General features: G+C 39.8%; 1 protein-coding gene across 1 annotated transcript in view; it reads left to right on the plus strand.

Annotated features, from left to right (window-relative positions):
- The first annotated feature begins 2,087 nt into the window (after positions 1-2,087).
- The window catches only part of gpr83 (G protein-coupled receptor 83), a 36,946-nt gene continuing 21,428 nt past the window's right edge, over positions 2,088-17,605 (plus strand). Inside the window, exons 1-2 of the mRNA XM_088342839.1 lie at positions 2,088-2,568; positions 9,780-9,905. Coding sequence (XP_088198965.1) covers positions 2,140-2,568; positions 9,780-9,905 — 555 coding nt within the window. The 5' untranslated portion in view covers positions 2,088-2,139. The remainder of the gene's footprint in view (positions 2,569-9,779; positions 9,906-17,605) is intronic.

Below are 17,605 nucleotides of genomic sequence, written 5' to 3' on the forward strand. Positions count from 1 at the left end.
ACATGTCGACTGCACTACGTTTAATGCTCAAATTGCACAATGTCTGACCATTTCCTTTTTTTTGCACTATGATGTCTATGCTTGCACCAATGTATATGCGGACTATTTTTGCACCATGATGACTTTGCACCAAATGCAATATTGCACAACCGTTACGATACAACGTTATCACGACAACCCTGTATGTAACATCCCACATGCTGACATTGTTGTGTAAATACCATGTAAATTATAACTATAGCCTTATTCCCCTTGTTTTATAACATTATCTTCTCTGTTCCTTTATCTTCTTGCTCATACCCTCACTATGTGTAAAACTGGAGTGTCATGCCCAATTTCGTTGTCACAATATGTTAGCCCATTTGTAACAATGACAATAAAGGTATATTCTATTCTATTCTATTCTATTCTAATGGGTACATGTTGATGAGTTATGGTAATGGGTACATGCTAAAAAGTGATGGTAACGGCTAAATGCTAACTGCTTCATGCTAAAAAAAATTGCTAATGGCTATATTTTAACGAATTCATATTTACCAATCATGCTAATGGCCTCTCGTTGATGAGTTATGCTAACACATACATGCTAAAAAGTGATGCTAACGGCTGAATGCTAACTTCTTCATGCTAAAATTTTTTGTTAATGGCTACATTTTAACGGCTTTATATTTACAAATTATGCTAATGGTCTCATGTTGATGAGTAATGCTAATGGCTACATGCTAAAAGGTGATGTTAACGGCTAAATGCTAACGTCCTCATGGTAAAAAATTTTGGCAACGACAATATTTTAAAGACTTCATATTTACAAGTTATGCTAATGGCCTCATGTTGATGAGTTATGCTAATGAATACATGCTAATAGTGATGTAATGGCTAAATGCTAACTTCTTCGTGCTAAAAAAAATTTGGTAATGGTTATATTTTAACGACTTCATATTTACAAATTATGCTAATGGCCTCATGTTGATGACTTATGCCAACGGGTAATGCTTAAAAGTGATGTTAACGGCTAAATGCTAACTTCGTCGTGCTGAAAAATTATTCTAATGCTAATATGCAAAGGACTCAGCAAATTGAATTGGTTCAATGCATTCCGGATGGGCCAATTCAAATAGAATGGCTCATTCCTTTCGAACATGTACATTTTAAAATTTTTAATGTGTAATAACAGTGTTATTACTGTGTTATTACCATGAATGTGTTTTTTTTTTTAGACCTCCACAAGGTATATCCTTGCAGCTAACGGTTGTGGGCCCATCTCAAATGAACTTCCCAGTACCGGGTGGGTGTGAGGGGGCGTAGTCCCCCCACAGAACCAAGTACTCATAATGATAACAACAGGGGTTATATATACATGCCGGATCATCTTCCAGATCAATCACAACTCTTACAATTGCCGCGGGAATTGTCTAGTTAAGGTTGAAATACTAGCTCATGTATTTTTGCTCAGCATTCAAACAAATGGTTTTTTTAACTGAATGAGAGTTTTTTGTACCACTACGAGGCACAAAATATTTCATACTGTCCCTTTAATCACAAAATGTCTCAAAAGACTGCACAGGCCACAATGACACCATCACCCGATCTTAAACCAACATACAGGCAAGGAAAAACTCAAAACCTCAACATGAGGAAAAAAAGAAGACCTCACAAGTGGTAATCCACCTTTTCAGGATGACCAGGCTGCAATAGATAATACAATGCAAAGATTGTGTAACAATACACACAACCTAGTGAAAATCAATCAAAAAATGTATAGGTATTATTTAAAATAGTCCAAAAAGTCCATGACAGCACTGATGTCTCGAGCCTGTAAAATTATACATTTTATTTGGGTTTTTTTTAGGGGTTCTGTGTCTATATTGGTTAAAGTTTAACTGCAAATAGTCATTTGGGATGGAATTTTTAATATTGTTTTATGTTACATTAAAATAGATGTTTACCCTGGTAAACAGTCTTCTCCGGGTGCTCCTAATAATGTGACCCGAGTGATGGGCGGGGTTGCGAGCGCGCGCACACTGCAGTAAAAGCCGAAGAAAAACAAAGCAACTTGTTGCACGCTCATCATTTGAGAGACAGGCAGCGGACACAACTGTACAAGGCCAAAGAAGACTATTTTTCTTGTTTTTGGTCAACATGAGGCTGCAGTTTGCGTCTTTTTTAACCGCGCTGGCGATCTGGCCAGCTGCGCACCCGACGACCCCGGTGGGACGCGACAAACTCAACGACAGCTCACTGGAGATGCTTGCAGAACTTGCGACTAACGGGTCCGCGAAGTTGGGCAACAGAAGTTCGCTTTATTTGCTGCTGGATTTCGACGAAGGGGTGCTGGAGGACTGGCGTACCCTTGCCATCGGGGACGGGCGTCGAGGCGGGGAGTCGGGCGTCAAGGCGCTACTGGTGGCCGCTTACTCCGTCATAATTGTCATTTCTCTGTTCGGGAACACTTTGGTGTGTCATGTGATTGTCAAAAACAAGCGCACGCAGTCGGCCACCAGTGTGTTTATCATGAACCTGGCCGTGGCTGATGTGTTTATTACTGTACTCAACACGCCTTTTACGCTGGTAAGTGCGCTCAAACGTCTCACGTACGTACCTTCATAAATCACGTAGCACAAAAATAGAAATTTCACCCCAAAAAATACTCTTTGAAGCAGTTTTCTTAGTTAATATGAACATTAGTGACCTTAATTCGTTCGCAGCAGTGGCGTTACCAAGGTTAAGCCGGGGTAGGCGGTGCCCACCCATGGACACGCTCCGCCCACCCAAAGAAAACTGGATAGAGAGGTGAGAGCAGTCTGAAAAATGGGCAACATACGAAAAAAAGAAAGATAGAAGAAAATTAAAAAGCTAGAAAATAGAAGTTAACCACTGGAGAAACAAAATAATAAAAGATCAAAGGAATAAGAAAAAGTAGTAAATAGCAGGGGGAAAAAGGACAAAACAAGAAAACAGAAAAGGCTAGGGAAAAAAAAGCAAAAAAGGAAAAAAAAAAAAAAAGATTTAAAGAAAAAGGAGCAAAAAAGAAGAAATAATAAAGGAAGAAAAGAAAAGTAAAAAAATAGGGTGGGGGAAAGAAACAAAAGAATAAAAGGAAAGAAAGGTGAAATATAGAAAAAAAACCAAGAAAGCAAGTAGGAAAAAAAAATAAAAAGCGAGAAAAGAAAGGAAAAGGAATAAGATAGCTAGGAAAAAAAATAAACAAAAGAGGAAAAAAAATAAGGAGAAAATGGGACAAAAGACAGGTTTTAGGGTTCCCTTTGTTCAGTACATTAATAATAATGTAATATTCTGCACAAAATAAATTAATACGATTCTGTAAAATCTATTATTGTATAAATTTATAAGGACATCTATTTTTTCAATTTGTCGTAAACTTTTAACTAATTTAAACTTTTTTTATATTAAGCAACTTTAAACTAAAATCCCTGCATGACTCAACAAAATGTCTATTAAAAATATTGACTCTTCAGTGCAACAACAAATTAACTACAAACCTCAAAAATACATTATACAATTTTTAAAAAGCTCACGGTTAAACATATCCATGAAGAATACTGGAAACAGTATTGTGCAAAAATTATTTGTGGGTAATAACAGTTAATTTTTTTCATACTGCCCCCACACCTACATCCAATTTTCTTTGGATAGGCAGAGCATGTCCATTCTAGATTTCCAACACAATCTAGGACTTCTTGTCATCTCTCTCTGCCTCTCTAGTGCAGTGTTTTTCAACCAGTGTGCCAGGGCACACTAGTGTGCCGTGAGACCTTGTCTAGTGTGCTGCTGGAATTTGCCCAATCTTATGTTTACAAAAAAACAGGCCATTATTCAGTATTTTTGCTTTCTTCAGACCAGGAACTGTAATAGTCATCCGTATCAGTAGGTGGCAGTAGATTTTTAGATAATTTTTATATACCAATAATCTGCTCATTAGGTAGCACTGTACATTTAATAACTTAATTTGTTTAACAAAGCAGTTTAAGTTTGAACTGTAAAAAATAAAAACATAAATAAAGCACATCATTCTTTTTTATTTTAAGTATTATTTTCTTCTTTTTATATACTAATTACCTGCTTTTGAGGTAGTACAGTGAGACATTTGACATAACTTCATTTTCAAACATTTTCGACGGACGGTGTGCCTCGGAATTTCTTTTTATATATAAAAGGGTACATTGGTTCAAAAAGGGTTGAAAAACACTACTCTAGTGTCAGTAATTGAAATTATGAGAGAAAAAAATAATCTATGAATACATTATGTATATGTATAATGTAAGACACATTATACATACATTTATGAGTGCATGAAGCATATGAGTGGATGCTTGAAGCATGCTCTGGGCACATGCTCCAATGGAATTAAATTGCATTAATAATTTAATTTCATGTTATTTCATTTATATAATATGTTCATACTTGTTTGTTGATTTGGTTTTGTACGTTGCACTTCAATTGCATCACACTTTTCAGTTAGTTTTGCAGAGTTTTCGGTCAAATAGTCTTGTTTTGTAGTTAGGCACCTGGTCCTTGGGCAGCCCCGCAAGTGGAGAGAGGGGCGGGGTCCTGAGTGTGCTGCATGTGTGGAATCTGGATGAGGCCACCGAGAGAGAGCGCAAGGAGGAAACGTACTGGGTGAATGTAAACAAAGTTATTGTGATGGAGGAAAATAATTTAAAAAAAGTTCAAACTAACGCACACTGGACTTCACTATTGTCCCCTGCTGAGTAGTCCGTTACTTCCCAAGCCTGACAGTGTGCGAATAATAGTTGCATCTATTGGTTAACTTATGCTGGGTTCACACTGCATGAAAAACAGATTCTTTTGCACAAATGCTACCTGAATCCGATATGTCAAAGTGTGTCTGAACGGAACTTACCCGATATTCTCACCAGACCCAGGCCACTTCCTTATGTGGTCCTAAATCTGGTAGAAATCGGATCATTTGGAATGTGACTGATGTGTAAACTATCGAGATAAATTAATTCCACCTGCATGTCATCAAGCCCAGAGATGTGACTATTAGGCGTTCAACAAGCGGGAGGAAGCGCAGAAATCAATAGGCATGGTGGACGAAAACACGGAGAGCATTCAATAGAAGGAAAGTCTTTTTTTTTTTAAATTATGCTGCCCCTGGTAGCACAATTAATTTAAAATAGCTAGAAACAGTCCGCTGTTAGCATCCATGAGTACTTCCGCTAACACTAAGCGCAATGCGCCTGACGTCCTGTTTCTACTGCTCATGCGGGATTCATTGTGGCATTCACACAGGTGTATAAATTTTCTAGCTTTAATTTTGAAAATCGTAAGAATTGAAACTAATTATTCTTTACTGGAATCAATAAACAAATTTGCCTCTCGGTGTTGCTTTTGCTCCACCCTAAATCTTTTTTTCCCTCTGAAGGATGCTAGAATTTCCTACATTGATAAAAAATTAAATTACGTTATCACTTTGAGTTCTTAGAGTTCTGATATGAATTACTAATCCCAAGAAACCAGGTGGATTGAAGTAGCACACACAATTTATTAACACAGAGATTTAATGACAGAGAAAAAAGGTAGGATGGGATGGCGCTGATTGTAGGAGTTTTACTATCACAGAAAGAAAGTTTTCTGCCATAATGCCAGTCGATTTGAGGAGATTCCCTTGTACAGAAAAGAAAATGCATTCCCAAGAACCAGCACACATGGTGTTAAATCTGAAACCGTCCTCTTACTTGTTATTGCGGAGGGATTCGAGCTGGTGCTCCAGATGGTCTTAACCAATGTTCCCTCTAAGCTGCGTGTATGCGCAATTGCGCACTGCCCAGAGCTTTTCTGCGCACAAGAAAATCTAGCCAGCTCACAAAAATGAGGGCTCGAAATTGTTAATTAAGAAGCGAATTAAGTCCAAGTTACAGTACATGAGGGTAAAAAAACACAGGTTCCCCTGACGCTGTGTTCTAAATGTGGTATTTTGAAGTCAATTTTGAAGTAGAATAACGTTGAGTAAAGTCAGTAAAGTTTTTCGAGAACCGGCTTCTTCGGCTCGGTTCACTAAAAAGAACCGTCTCTTTCAGGTCCCAAACGGCTCTTCAGGTTGTTTTTGCTTCTTTAATCCCAACGTGACCAAATATTATGTAAAATTATGCACAAAATGACTTAGAGGAAGGGGGGAAATAGAACAAAAAAGGAAAAAATACCAAAATGAAAAAGTAGTGAAAAGCTGAGAGAAAAAAGAAAAAACAAAATGAGACAAAAAGAGGAAAAAAGAGCAGGAAATATTCAAGAAAAAAAAGCCAGAAAAAAAGAAAATAAATAAATGAAAAGAACAAAAAAAGCAAGAAAAAGTAACAGCTAAAAAAAATAAACACAATGAGATTTTTTTTTGCTGTACTTTTAAAGTAGAAAAAGCAGGGAAAAAGAAGAAAAAGTTTGTGCTGCATTCAAATAATTTCCAATTATATCAAGTCAATCTTGTTGCCAACATTGTACTTCCACTAAAAATGTGATTAAATACAGTTCTGTATCGTCCAACCGACTAAATAAGCCCCTAAAAATGTTAGTATTATGTGACAAAAGATACCGGGAAAGAAAATAAATTGAAATCTTGTGAATGAATTATTAAAACATATGACGTTTTTACCTGTACAACCTTTGCGATAGTACATTAGTCAATTCATTCAAAAGTGAAAAATAATTTTGCATTGCTGGAAACTCAGCAAAATGCAACTTGATGTCACGTTTTGGACATGTTTGATAATGATTTAGTTACCACACTTGGGATTGCTGTTGCTCACTGTTGTTTCAAGCATTGCTCACCGACTTTTTGTGAACGCTCAGACCCGTGAAAGATTAGAGGGAACATTTGTCACAACGTATGGCCCACGTGCTGAACTCAAGGCCGCAGTGGAGGCCCACACGCCCACTTGGCGCGGCCGTCATGCGAGACCAACCAACCAACTAGCCAGGCAAAAGAAAAAAGGACAAGTTATTGCTCAGCTTCTCTTTTTATATGGACCATTTAGCTCGACCAGATCATGTCTCTATGGGCATGGTCTTAGATATCTGAGACCACCAGGATCGGATGACCGTGTTTGAAGTTGCTAAACATGTTAGAAAGCCAAAGAAGTGAGAAATTTGCATAATGTTCTGTACTTGAGAATGCCCCTCCAATCGACATAATTACGTACGTCAAGAACATTATTTTATTAATACATAGGCTTGGATGTTTTAATCACATTCAAAACTTCAATTTATTAGATTTCATTTTGGTACATTGTGAATTGGTACGTTCGGGAACTGCCCTAAAGGGGACACCGCCGTCCCTTCCATTCCAAAGTGAGCCATCCAAACAAAAAAGAGGGAAGTTATTTTTTTGCTGGGTTTATTTGCTCCACACAGGAGATGATAAAGTCACAGGAGATCGCATTCATGACGCTCCGCTTGGATCAAACAGGAAAGACGGGAGCATGGATAACAGCAAAGGAGCAGATTTTCCTATCGTCTTACGGTCTAAATGTAATATTTGCGCCAAACATTTTTACAGCAATGGAAAATGTTAGTTTGTCCACCTGAAAAAAATACCATAACAAAAGAAACAACATTTTTTTTTTTTTTGCAATTTGTAACCACTTTTGGAAAAGTGCAGCGTGGAACCCTGCATTGCTTAAGAGCCGCATGCGGTTCCAGAGCTGCAGGTTGCTGACTGAGCTACCTCCCACAATGCTCTTTTCTTTATTCAGTTCATAATCTCGGGTGCTTCATCAAGACTTGGTTTCAATATATTAGTCGGGTATCAAGGTGCTGCTTCCTAGGTCACCTTTTCAATATATACAGTATATATATATATATATATATATATATATATATATATATATATATATATATATATATATATATATATATATATATATATATATATATATATATATATATATATATATATATATATATATATATATATATATATATAATTATGCTCTTGAGGTAGCACAATACGATTAATAACTTAATTTGTTTAACCAAGTTGTTTAAGATTGCACTGTAAAAAATAAAAACATAAAGCACACCATTCTTTTTTGTTTTAAGTATTATTTTCTTCTTTTTATGTACTAATTATCTGTTTATGAGGTAGTACAGTGAAATATTTGACATAACCTCATTTTCAAACATTTTTGACAGACAGTGTGCCTCGGAACTTTCTTATAAATAAAAGTGTACCTTGGTTCAAAAAGGGTTTAAAAACACTGAATTATATGATTAAAATGTATATCCATGTTGTATATTTGGACAGGTGTAAAATTACAGCTCTGTTGGATACAAAAAAAATGTTTGCGAGTCATTAATCTTGGTGTGGCATACTGATTTACAAGGAAATTTGAAAGTGGCACTTCACACCAAAAAGGTTGCTAACCCCTGCTATAGAGAATTTGTGAAAATATCTGAAAAACGCTGTGCACCAACGATCACCGTCCAACCTTAAAAGAGGGGTGCGTAGTTTGAGGTGTATTCAAAAGGTTTAAAATCTAATATTTTTTCTATTAAGTATGTGTTAACAATGCCCAACTGAGGTCAAAGAGCCTTTACATATATTTTTTTTCACCGTGCCTATCTTATTCTATCTTACTTTTATTAGCGTTGTTCTGACCACGGAGCGCATTGGGGGATGTGTCACAATCACCCGGATCGGGAACACCTGTGTTCAGGATTTGGCGCCAACAGCCAGGACAGCTGATTGGTGCACCCTGTACATTTAAATCCCCAGCTTCCGGTAACACTTTGTCTGATTGTACTCATGCTACCTGTTGCCTTCAGCTCAGTAAGCCCGTACCTCTGACTCTTTGCCTGCTCCCTGTTTTCTTCTGATTGATCTCTGTTGCCGACCCGTTTCTGTAATCTGCCCTGCCCGTCTGACTCCTGAACTCTTTTCCGAACACTACGATTACGCCTGTCCGCGACCATTCCCACCAAGCCTTCACCCGCCTGTCAATTTCCGTCAATCCGCCAACCAACGGATCGAAGAATCCCACCTTGTCATTTCCTTCCTTTCAATAAAACCAAGAAACGAGCGCAAGTGATCTCAGTCTACCTTTCGTCCTGTCTGACAGGATGACGGGAAAGAGTGATTTCATGCTCGTGCTTGAGGCTTTGATTCTCGGATGAAAATGGTGAAAGTAAGAAAAAGACTGTCTCAAATACATTCCAACGCCAACCCAAAACACCAAAAAAGATGAAAACAGAGGGGGTTTACTTGAGCGCGTCTAAGAGAGACAAGTACATGAAGGCGGCACACAAGAAGCTTGACAGGGACTGCATTGATGATTTCAGCCAGAAGATGGAGTTGGCCAGTAGAATATTTTGAACTTTTGGCCCTTAAGGAACTTGAACTGTTTTGTAAAGAAGAATGGGCACATATTTGTTTCAAGATGTGCAACACCTGTAGAGACACACCCAAAAATACTTGCGGCTTGATCGCTGTAAGAGGAGCTTATACAAAATATCAACTCAAAGGGGGCTGATGTTTTTGCAATGCTTACTTTTTAATTTTTTATTTGTTAGCACAACATAAAACATCGGATGATATTGGTTTATTTTCACAGTAGTGTCTCACACTTAAAAAATATTTTGAGTTGTTTATATATAAGTTTTAAGCCTGAAATATCTCATTATGTCGAAAAGTTCTTAGTTGGCCAATACATTTGCAAGGTACTGTATGTATCTTGTTTCTATACTGGTCAAGTCTTAATTACTTTCAAGGCCATGTTTAAAAACATCAACTTGTTTGTGTGTTATAGGTACGCTTCGTAAATAGCACCTGGATGTTTGGAAGAAGCATGTGCCACATCAGCCGCTTTGTGCAGTATTGCTCACTGCACGTGTCAACCCTCACGCTAACTGCTATCGCCCTTGACCGGCGACAGGTTGGTGGTTAAAGAAATACCGTATTCATATTTTTGCTCATGTAATGCAGCAACTACGATTTTTTGACTGCTGAAGAGGAAATCTTGAGAAGGAAGCTGAGAGGGAAAATAGGAGGGGATCTTCGGGCGGCGAGAATCTTGAAAAGGAGAATTGGGAATACCTCTAAAAAGATGTTTGAAGCGGCAGGTCTTGGTAGAAGGAGGGGAAACTTGAGAGGGAGACTTTAGAGGGAAACTTGGGGTGGAAATAATCTTGAAAAGGTGACCTAGGAATACCTTTGATAATAGGGTTGGAGTGGCAGGTCTTGGGACGAGGAGAGGGAACATAGAGGGGGACTTGAGAGGGGATCTTGGGGTGTAGAGAATTTTGAGAAAGAGATTTAGGAATACCTTTGAGGAGAGGGTTGAAATGGCAGGCAATGTTCCCTCTAATTTTCCACGGGTCTGAGCGTTCACACAAAGTTGGTGAGCAGCGCTTGAAACAACAGTGAGCAACCATAATCCCAAGTGTGGCAAGATAATTAATTATCAAACATGTCCAAAACTTGACATCAAGTTACATTTTGCTGAGTTTCCGGCAATGCAAAATTATTTTTCTCTTTTGAATGAATTGACTCATGTACTATTGCAAAGGTTGTACGGCCTACAAACGTCGTTTGTTCTTACAATTCTTTTACAAGATGTCCATTTCTTTTTATTTCCTGATATATTTTGTCGCATAATATTAACATTTTTGGGGGCTTATTTAGTCGGTTGTAAGATACAGAATTGTACTTAATCACATTTTTTAGTGGAAGTACAATGATGGCAACAAGATTCACTTAATATAATTGGAAATTATTTGAATGCAACACAAACTTTTTCTTCTTTTTTCCGTGTGTTTTTTTTCTCATCTCATCTCATTAGCTACACCGCTTATCCTCAGTAGGGTCGCGGGGGTGCTGGAGCCCATCCCAGCAATCATCGGGCAGTGGGCAGGGGACACCCTGAACTGGTTGCCAGCCAAACGCAGGGCCCACAGTGACAGACAACTCGCTCGCTCATTCACACCTAAGGACAATTTGGACCTGCCAATTCACCTGAAATGCATGTTTTTGGAATGTGGGAGGAAACTGGAGTGCCCGGAGGAAACCCACGCAAGCACTGGGAGAACATACAAACATACAAACTCCACTTTTTTAAATTCCTTCAAAAAAATTCTCATTGTGTTTATTTTTTCCGAGCTGTTACTTTTTTCTTTTTGTTCTCTATTTACTTTTTTCCTACATTTCTTTCCTTTCTTTTTTACTGGCTTTTTTCTTCATTTTTCCTTCCTTTTTCTCTTTCTTTTTGTTTCTTTTTTTCCTCAGCTTTTCACTACTTTTTCATTTTGGTGTTTTTTTCTTTTTTGTTCTATTCCCCCCTTCTTTTAAGTCATTGTGTGCATAATTTTACATAATATTTGGTCATGTTGGGATTAAAGAAGCAAAAACAACCCGAAGAGCTGTTTAGGACCCGAAAGAGCCGGTTCCTTTTAGTGAGCCGAGCCAAAGAAGCCGGTTCCCTGACAAACTCTACTAACTTTACTTAACATGGCTGCAATACAAGGCCGCTATTGGGAAATGTGAAGCACACTGTTAAGGAAGTCATTGACTTGAAAAGCGCTATATAAATGCAGATTATTTCATTTTCATTTCTCTCTCTCTCTCTCTCTCTCTCTCTCTCTCTCTCTCTCTGCTCTCTCTCTCTCTCTCTCTCTGTGTCTTCCTCTCTTGCTTTCTTCCTCTGTTTCTCGCACTCTATTTTTCTCTCTGCTCTCTCTTTCTCTCCCTTTCTGTTTCTATTTCTTCTCTCCCTCTATCTCTCTATTTCTTCTCTCTTTATTTCTCTCTTTTTCAGCCTCTCTATTTCTTCTCTCTTGCCCCCTTTCTATTTTTCTCAGTAACTCTTTCTTTCTCTGCCTCCCTGTCTTTCTATTTCTTCTTTCTTTCTTTCTCTTCCTTGCTCTCTGTCTTGGCCAATTGCAAGCCTTTTTTTCACGGTCATTAGCCTGTGACAACCTATGAACACCCGTGTTGAAAAAACAAAAACTAAAACGTCATGACCTACTTTGGCTTAAAAAAATCTTGAGCCAATAGTGACCAATTTGAATGTGCAGTAGGTTGATACATTGCATACCTGTTAACTTGTACATTTTTGCCGTACAAAGTACGTTTATTATGCATTTTAAGACATGTACGACATACAAGAAAATCTGTACGGAAAAACGCAAATTTATCAATTATGCGTACCATCCGGTATACACCCACTATCACAAAACGGCAAATCAATCAAGTCAAACGAGTTTGCCGCGGCAGCCTCTATCCCGGTATCGTTTTTTTCGTTGCAAACAAAGCGAGCGGTTTGATGCTACTGTGCGCATGCGTCTACCGCCTGGGGATTTCCCATCATGCATTATTCCGATCACGCGTGAACAAAGCAAAAGCAGAGCAGTAGGCCTACATTACAACATAGTTTTGAATTTTCTTTGGATACAATCATCAAGTCGCAATGGCCGAACCTGAATTAAAATGCCGTAAGTTAAATGGAAGAGGCAAGCATCACAAAGAGTGGGAGCAAATGTCAGGACGATACGAGGGATTGACACAAGTGTCAAGAAAGGTGTGGAATAGTCGTATTGTGTTGCTTGCAAAAAGACGTGAAAGTAGCTGCCTCTGGTTTCAATGGTTTAAAGACGCATTTTGATACCTTCAACCATCAAAAGATATTCTTATGTCAGCAAAGAAGGCAACAGTGGCACACAATAGAGAACACTGTAGTACTCAAGCAACAGTTGTAATTTCATCATTTATTAAGAATATGTACAGAATGATATAACGAAACACATGTACAATATAACATGTTAAACTACATAAATAAACAAGTTTGAAAAGAAAATATGGTGTAAGATTATTTTGTATTTTGCAAGGGAAAATACGACAGTTTGTAAGGGCATTGAGCCGTGGAGGTTGACAGGTATGACATTGGTTAGCACAACGTTATTTTACGAGCTGTATTTAAACCAGAGCTGAAAACTAACATGCATAAATGCAACCCATGATCCATTTTTAAGAGCAATTATCACGTGGATTGAATTCTGGAAATAGAACTAAAACATTTACAACTTTTACAAAAAATGGCAAAAATAAAATACAGGTTGCAAAGTTTTCAGGGCTCAAATCTGGTCGTCTTTATGTGGCCACTTTTGGAAATGCCAAAACCTGCATTTAAAAATGTAGAAAATATAATGTTTAGTCTTTCAGGTTTTACAAAGTACCAGCTAAGGCTTAAAGCTATTGTCTTCCATGTTTTCCAGCTAAGATGCCCATGCTACACTCATCTGCAGGCATTTAATTGCAAAAAACAAAAATCTTAAATTTTTTTTAGTTTGGGACAAACCTTTAGTGTGTTACTTTTCAAAAGAGACTGACTATTCTCCAAACAGTTCAAGAACAACATTTAATTTACTTAAGGTATGTCTTGGATTGGGAATGTAGGCCAATTTTACAGAAACGTTAAGGGGTCAAAGTTCAACAGATAAGAAAAAACAGAAAAAAAGGACAGAGAAAACTTGACGGACTGCAGTGCATTTCAATGGACGTGGGAGCACAGAATGGCCGACATTATTAGGTTGGCTATGCGCAATGTGATTGGCTCATCGCGTTTGAGGTCAGGCTTCAGCCAAAAGGGCAATTATGCGAAAAATTGCCTTTCTGATTGTAATAAACCATTGAGCCTCTTAATCCCCAGCAAGCTTCTGAATCTGTTTTGCATGCTCTGCCGTGTCAGTCACCAGGAACTAAATAAATTAACCCAAATGTAATTGTACTGGATTGCATGTATATATGTTTTTTACCGTCTTTGATTGGACTGACTATTACCTTTTGAAAACCCTATTTATTAAAGTTGACTCTCTTTTGACGTTTAGATTTACTTTGTCGGTTTTCACAGCGGAGCAAATACAGTTATACTGACAACCGCTTAACAATTATACAGTCTAAGGAAAAAGTGTGTTTATTTTACAAATTTTAAAAATCATTGGTTGTTCTGATCTGCAATTTCAGTTAAAAATATCTAGAGCAGACAAATGGTAAATGGTAGATGAACTGCATTTATATAGAACTTTACCAGTCTCTGAGGACCTCCAAAGCGCTTTACAATACACTTCACACTTTACCCATTCACACACACACTCACACACCGATAGCAGAGTCACGCATCCAAGTCGAATGTAGGCATATAGGAGGCATTAGGGCAGGGGTGTCAAACTCATTTTAGCTGGGGGCCACATGCTGGAAAAAAAATCTCATGGGAGCCAGATTAGTAGATTAATGAGATAGAAAGAAAGAAAGAGAAATAGAGAGGAATAGGAAAGACAGAAAAAAAGAGAAAAGGAGAGAGAAGGAAGAAGAGATAAAAATAGAGAGCAAGCAAGGGAGACAGAGTAAGAAAGGGAGAGAGAGAGGGTATATGTGGATTTAAAGAATTTTGAAAAAGAGACTTGGCAATACCTTTAAGTGGAGGATTGGAATGGCAGGTCTTGGAGTGAAAAAACTGGAAAGTGAAAAGCGAATTGAAGGAGTAGTTCGTAGGAGGTGAAGCTTGTCATTTTGGTGAGTCAGGGATAATTGCCCACCAACGGACACGCTCTGCCCACCCAAAGAAAACTGGATATAGGTTTAAGAGCAGTCTGAAAAGAAAGAAATGCAAACAAAAAGAAGAAAAATATAATGGAAAAAAGCGGAAAATAGGGAGAAATAATAATAATAATAATAATAGTAAAGCAAGAAAAATATAAAAATAAGAAAAAACTAAGAACAAGAGGGAAAAGCCCCCTAAAAAGACAAAATGAAACTATAAAAAACTAAAGACGAAATAAAGAAGAAAATATAAAACATTAATGTAATATTGGAAGTAAAGATAAATAATAAAGAAAAAAAGTTTTTTTTTAAATCTGGGAAAAATTAACAAAAAATAAAAGAAAAAAGTCAAAAGAGGACACGAGGAAGAGAAAATCAGGTAAAAAATAAGAAAAAAGAGGAAAATGAAAGAAATTAAAAAAAAAAAAAAGAATAAAAGAAAAAAGGAAAAAGAAGAAGAAAGCAAGCAGGAAAAATAATAGAATGAGGAAAAAAGAAGAAAATGTCATGATCACCGATATGCTTCATCTGTGCCCGCTCCTTTGGCGCCAACTGCCTCGGACTCTTATTGGCACTCTGTCCCTATTTAAACCCACTCCTATCTGTCCCTTGTTGTCAGTCTGTCTGCGAACCTCAGTTAACAGTGGGCAAGGCTTTTTCGACCTGTTTGTCTGTCCCCCGGCTTCGATCCGTTTTTGGTCCTGACCACAACTATTCTCCAGTCCCGGCTTTCGACCTTTTTTGTCCCCGACCACGTCTACTCTCCTTTCCTGGCTTACTACTCCCTTCTAACCCCCGACCACGTTTTTGCTCTCCTGTCTACTGAACTGTTTTTCCATTCCCGACACCGCCATCGCTCGCCACAGAAAGTCCCACTTCTGCGTTTAGAGCGACCTGCTTCCCGCGCCCAGCGATCACCGGATCATGGGGGCAACCCTTTCCTTTCTTTCAATAAAACTGAGAAAAACGTAATTCAAGTGGGTCCTGTCTCTGTGCTGGTCCTGACCGTACGGACTGACTAGCAATGGACCCAGAGGCCATTTCCCCAAGGGGATCGAGGAAACGCTGAAGCCCCCTTCACCTTGCAACGCTTGCATTGGGCCGAGGGCGCGGTTCAACGAGTCTCGAGTGACGTCGCCACGCTCCTGCAACAAGTCCGGCAACATCAAAACCTCCTACAACAGCAGCATGAGCAAGTGGCAAGACTGTCGGAGCCTCTATCAGGACAACTGACATCATCGGCTCCCGGATTCCCGTCCGAGTGTGTCACCGCGCTCCCCGCTCGTTCCGTTCACACACGCACCCGCCATCCCATCGGAGCGGCAGAGCCGCGAGTTTTTTGGCGATCCCGCTCAGGTATGCTCTTTCATTGTGAACTGCAGACTCATTTTTGACCTTCAACCCCAAAACTTCGCGTCAGAGGCGGAGGTTACTATCAACTATCTGTCCTGGAGGGCGCGACTCCGGGGATCGGCAGAATTTGAACGAGGGTCATCGGCTTGTTGCTCTTTTGATCTTCTGGCTCAGGAGTTGCTCAAAGTGTTCAACACGAGATCCTTATCAGCAGACACATCGAGGTCCCTGATGAGTATACGGCAGGGAAAGGGCACGATCGCCGATTACTTGATCGATTTTCGGACACTAGCGAGTCAGAGTAACTGGAACTCTGAGGCGTTAGTGGACGCCTACCTCCAAAGCCTGGCAGATTACATAAAAGACAAATTAGTGTCCCACTCTCCGCCGACCAGTCTCGACGAGGGTATCAAACTTACAGTTCGGATTGATCGTCGAGTCCAGGCGCGACGCCAGGAGAGAGGTCGTCCGGGCCGGTTATTTGTCGTCTCGTCCAGAGAGGAGGGCAATTCCCCGACATTCCGGCCAATGGCCGCGACCCACCACGAGGCCATGGAGGTGGATCGCGCGTCGCTGTCCGTCGAAGAGCGTCAGCGGCAATTCTCCGAGGGCCTCTGCCTGTACTGTGGAGGAAAAGGACACTGATCTCTTCATGCCCATTAAAAGGGAGTGTTCGTCGAACCTTGGAGGCGTCCGATTGAGCTCAGCCCTTATCCAGATCTCCAGAACCCAGAGACCTATCCTAGGAGCTCGCCTTCTGATCCCCGGCTCCCCCAGACTCTGGCGCTGAGGCCAATATCCTAGGCATCGCTCTTGCACGAAAGCTGAGGTTACAACTTGCTCCTCTCCCGACCCCGGTATCTGCTTGAGCTCTGGACGGTCATCTGTTGGGCACGGTGACGCAAATTACAGAGCCAGTGGAGATGAGACTGTCCGGGAACCCCCGCGAACCGATACGTTTCCACCTGCTCCCTTCCTCTGGTCAACTGCTAGTCTTGGTACACACGTGGTTGGTGCAGCACAACCCCCACCTCGACTGGCGTTCGAAGGGCGGTTCTGGAATGGGGGGTTGAGTGTCACCAGACCTGTCTGCGCAACACCTCTCATCCCGACCGGCCCGTGTCCTTGAAGGTCCCACCGGACTTATCTAATGTTCCCGCCTTCTACCACCACTTGCAGGGGGCCTTGATTAATGATTACCAATATGCTTCACCTGTGCCCGCTCCTTTGGCGCCAACTACCTCGGACTGTGATTGGCTCTCTGTCCCTATTTAAACTCCGGAGATAAGATCTGCAACCTCAATGGAAGTTTTTAAATCGAGGCTTAAGACACACTTCTATTACAAAGCTTATGATTGATGCCCACCTCATATTCTTATTGTCCTGTCTTTTTCCGAGTGCCTGCCTGGTGGTGATATGAAGGAGAAGGACGATTTGGAGATGAGTCAGCGCACCAGCGTTTGACCTGAAGCATGTGAACGCCTGAATGGACCAGCTGGCAGAGATGGGAAACTGCGTCGTGGCCGTCATAGACTTTCTGGACTAGTTTAGAGGCTGGGGGCGTCGCTGCTTCATGCACTTTTTGGACAAATTTTCAACATGTTACCTAGTGTTTACTATGCTTGTGTATAGTAATGCTAATTGTGATTTACCCTGGTCATCCTGGAAGGGGGATTACCACTTGTGAGG

This window comes from Urocampus carinirostris, chromosome 8 (assembly GCF_059441175.1).
Source record: "Urocampus carinirostris isolate Australia breed hairy pipefish chromosome 8, RoL_Ucar_1.0, whole genome shotgun sequence".
In the NCBI taxonomy this organism is placed as follows: Eukaryota; Metazoa; Chordata; class Actinopteri; order Syngnathiformes; family Syngnathidae; genus Urocampus; species Urocampus carinirostris.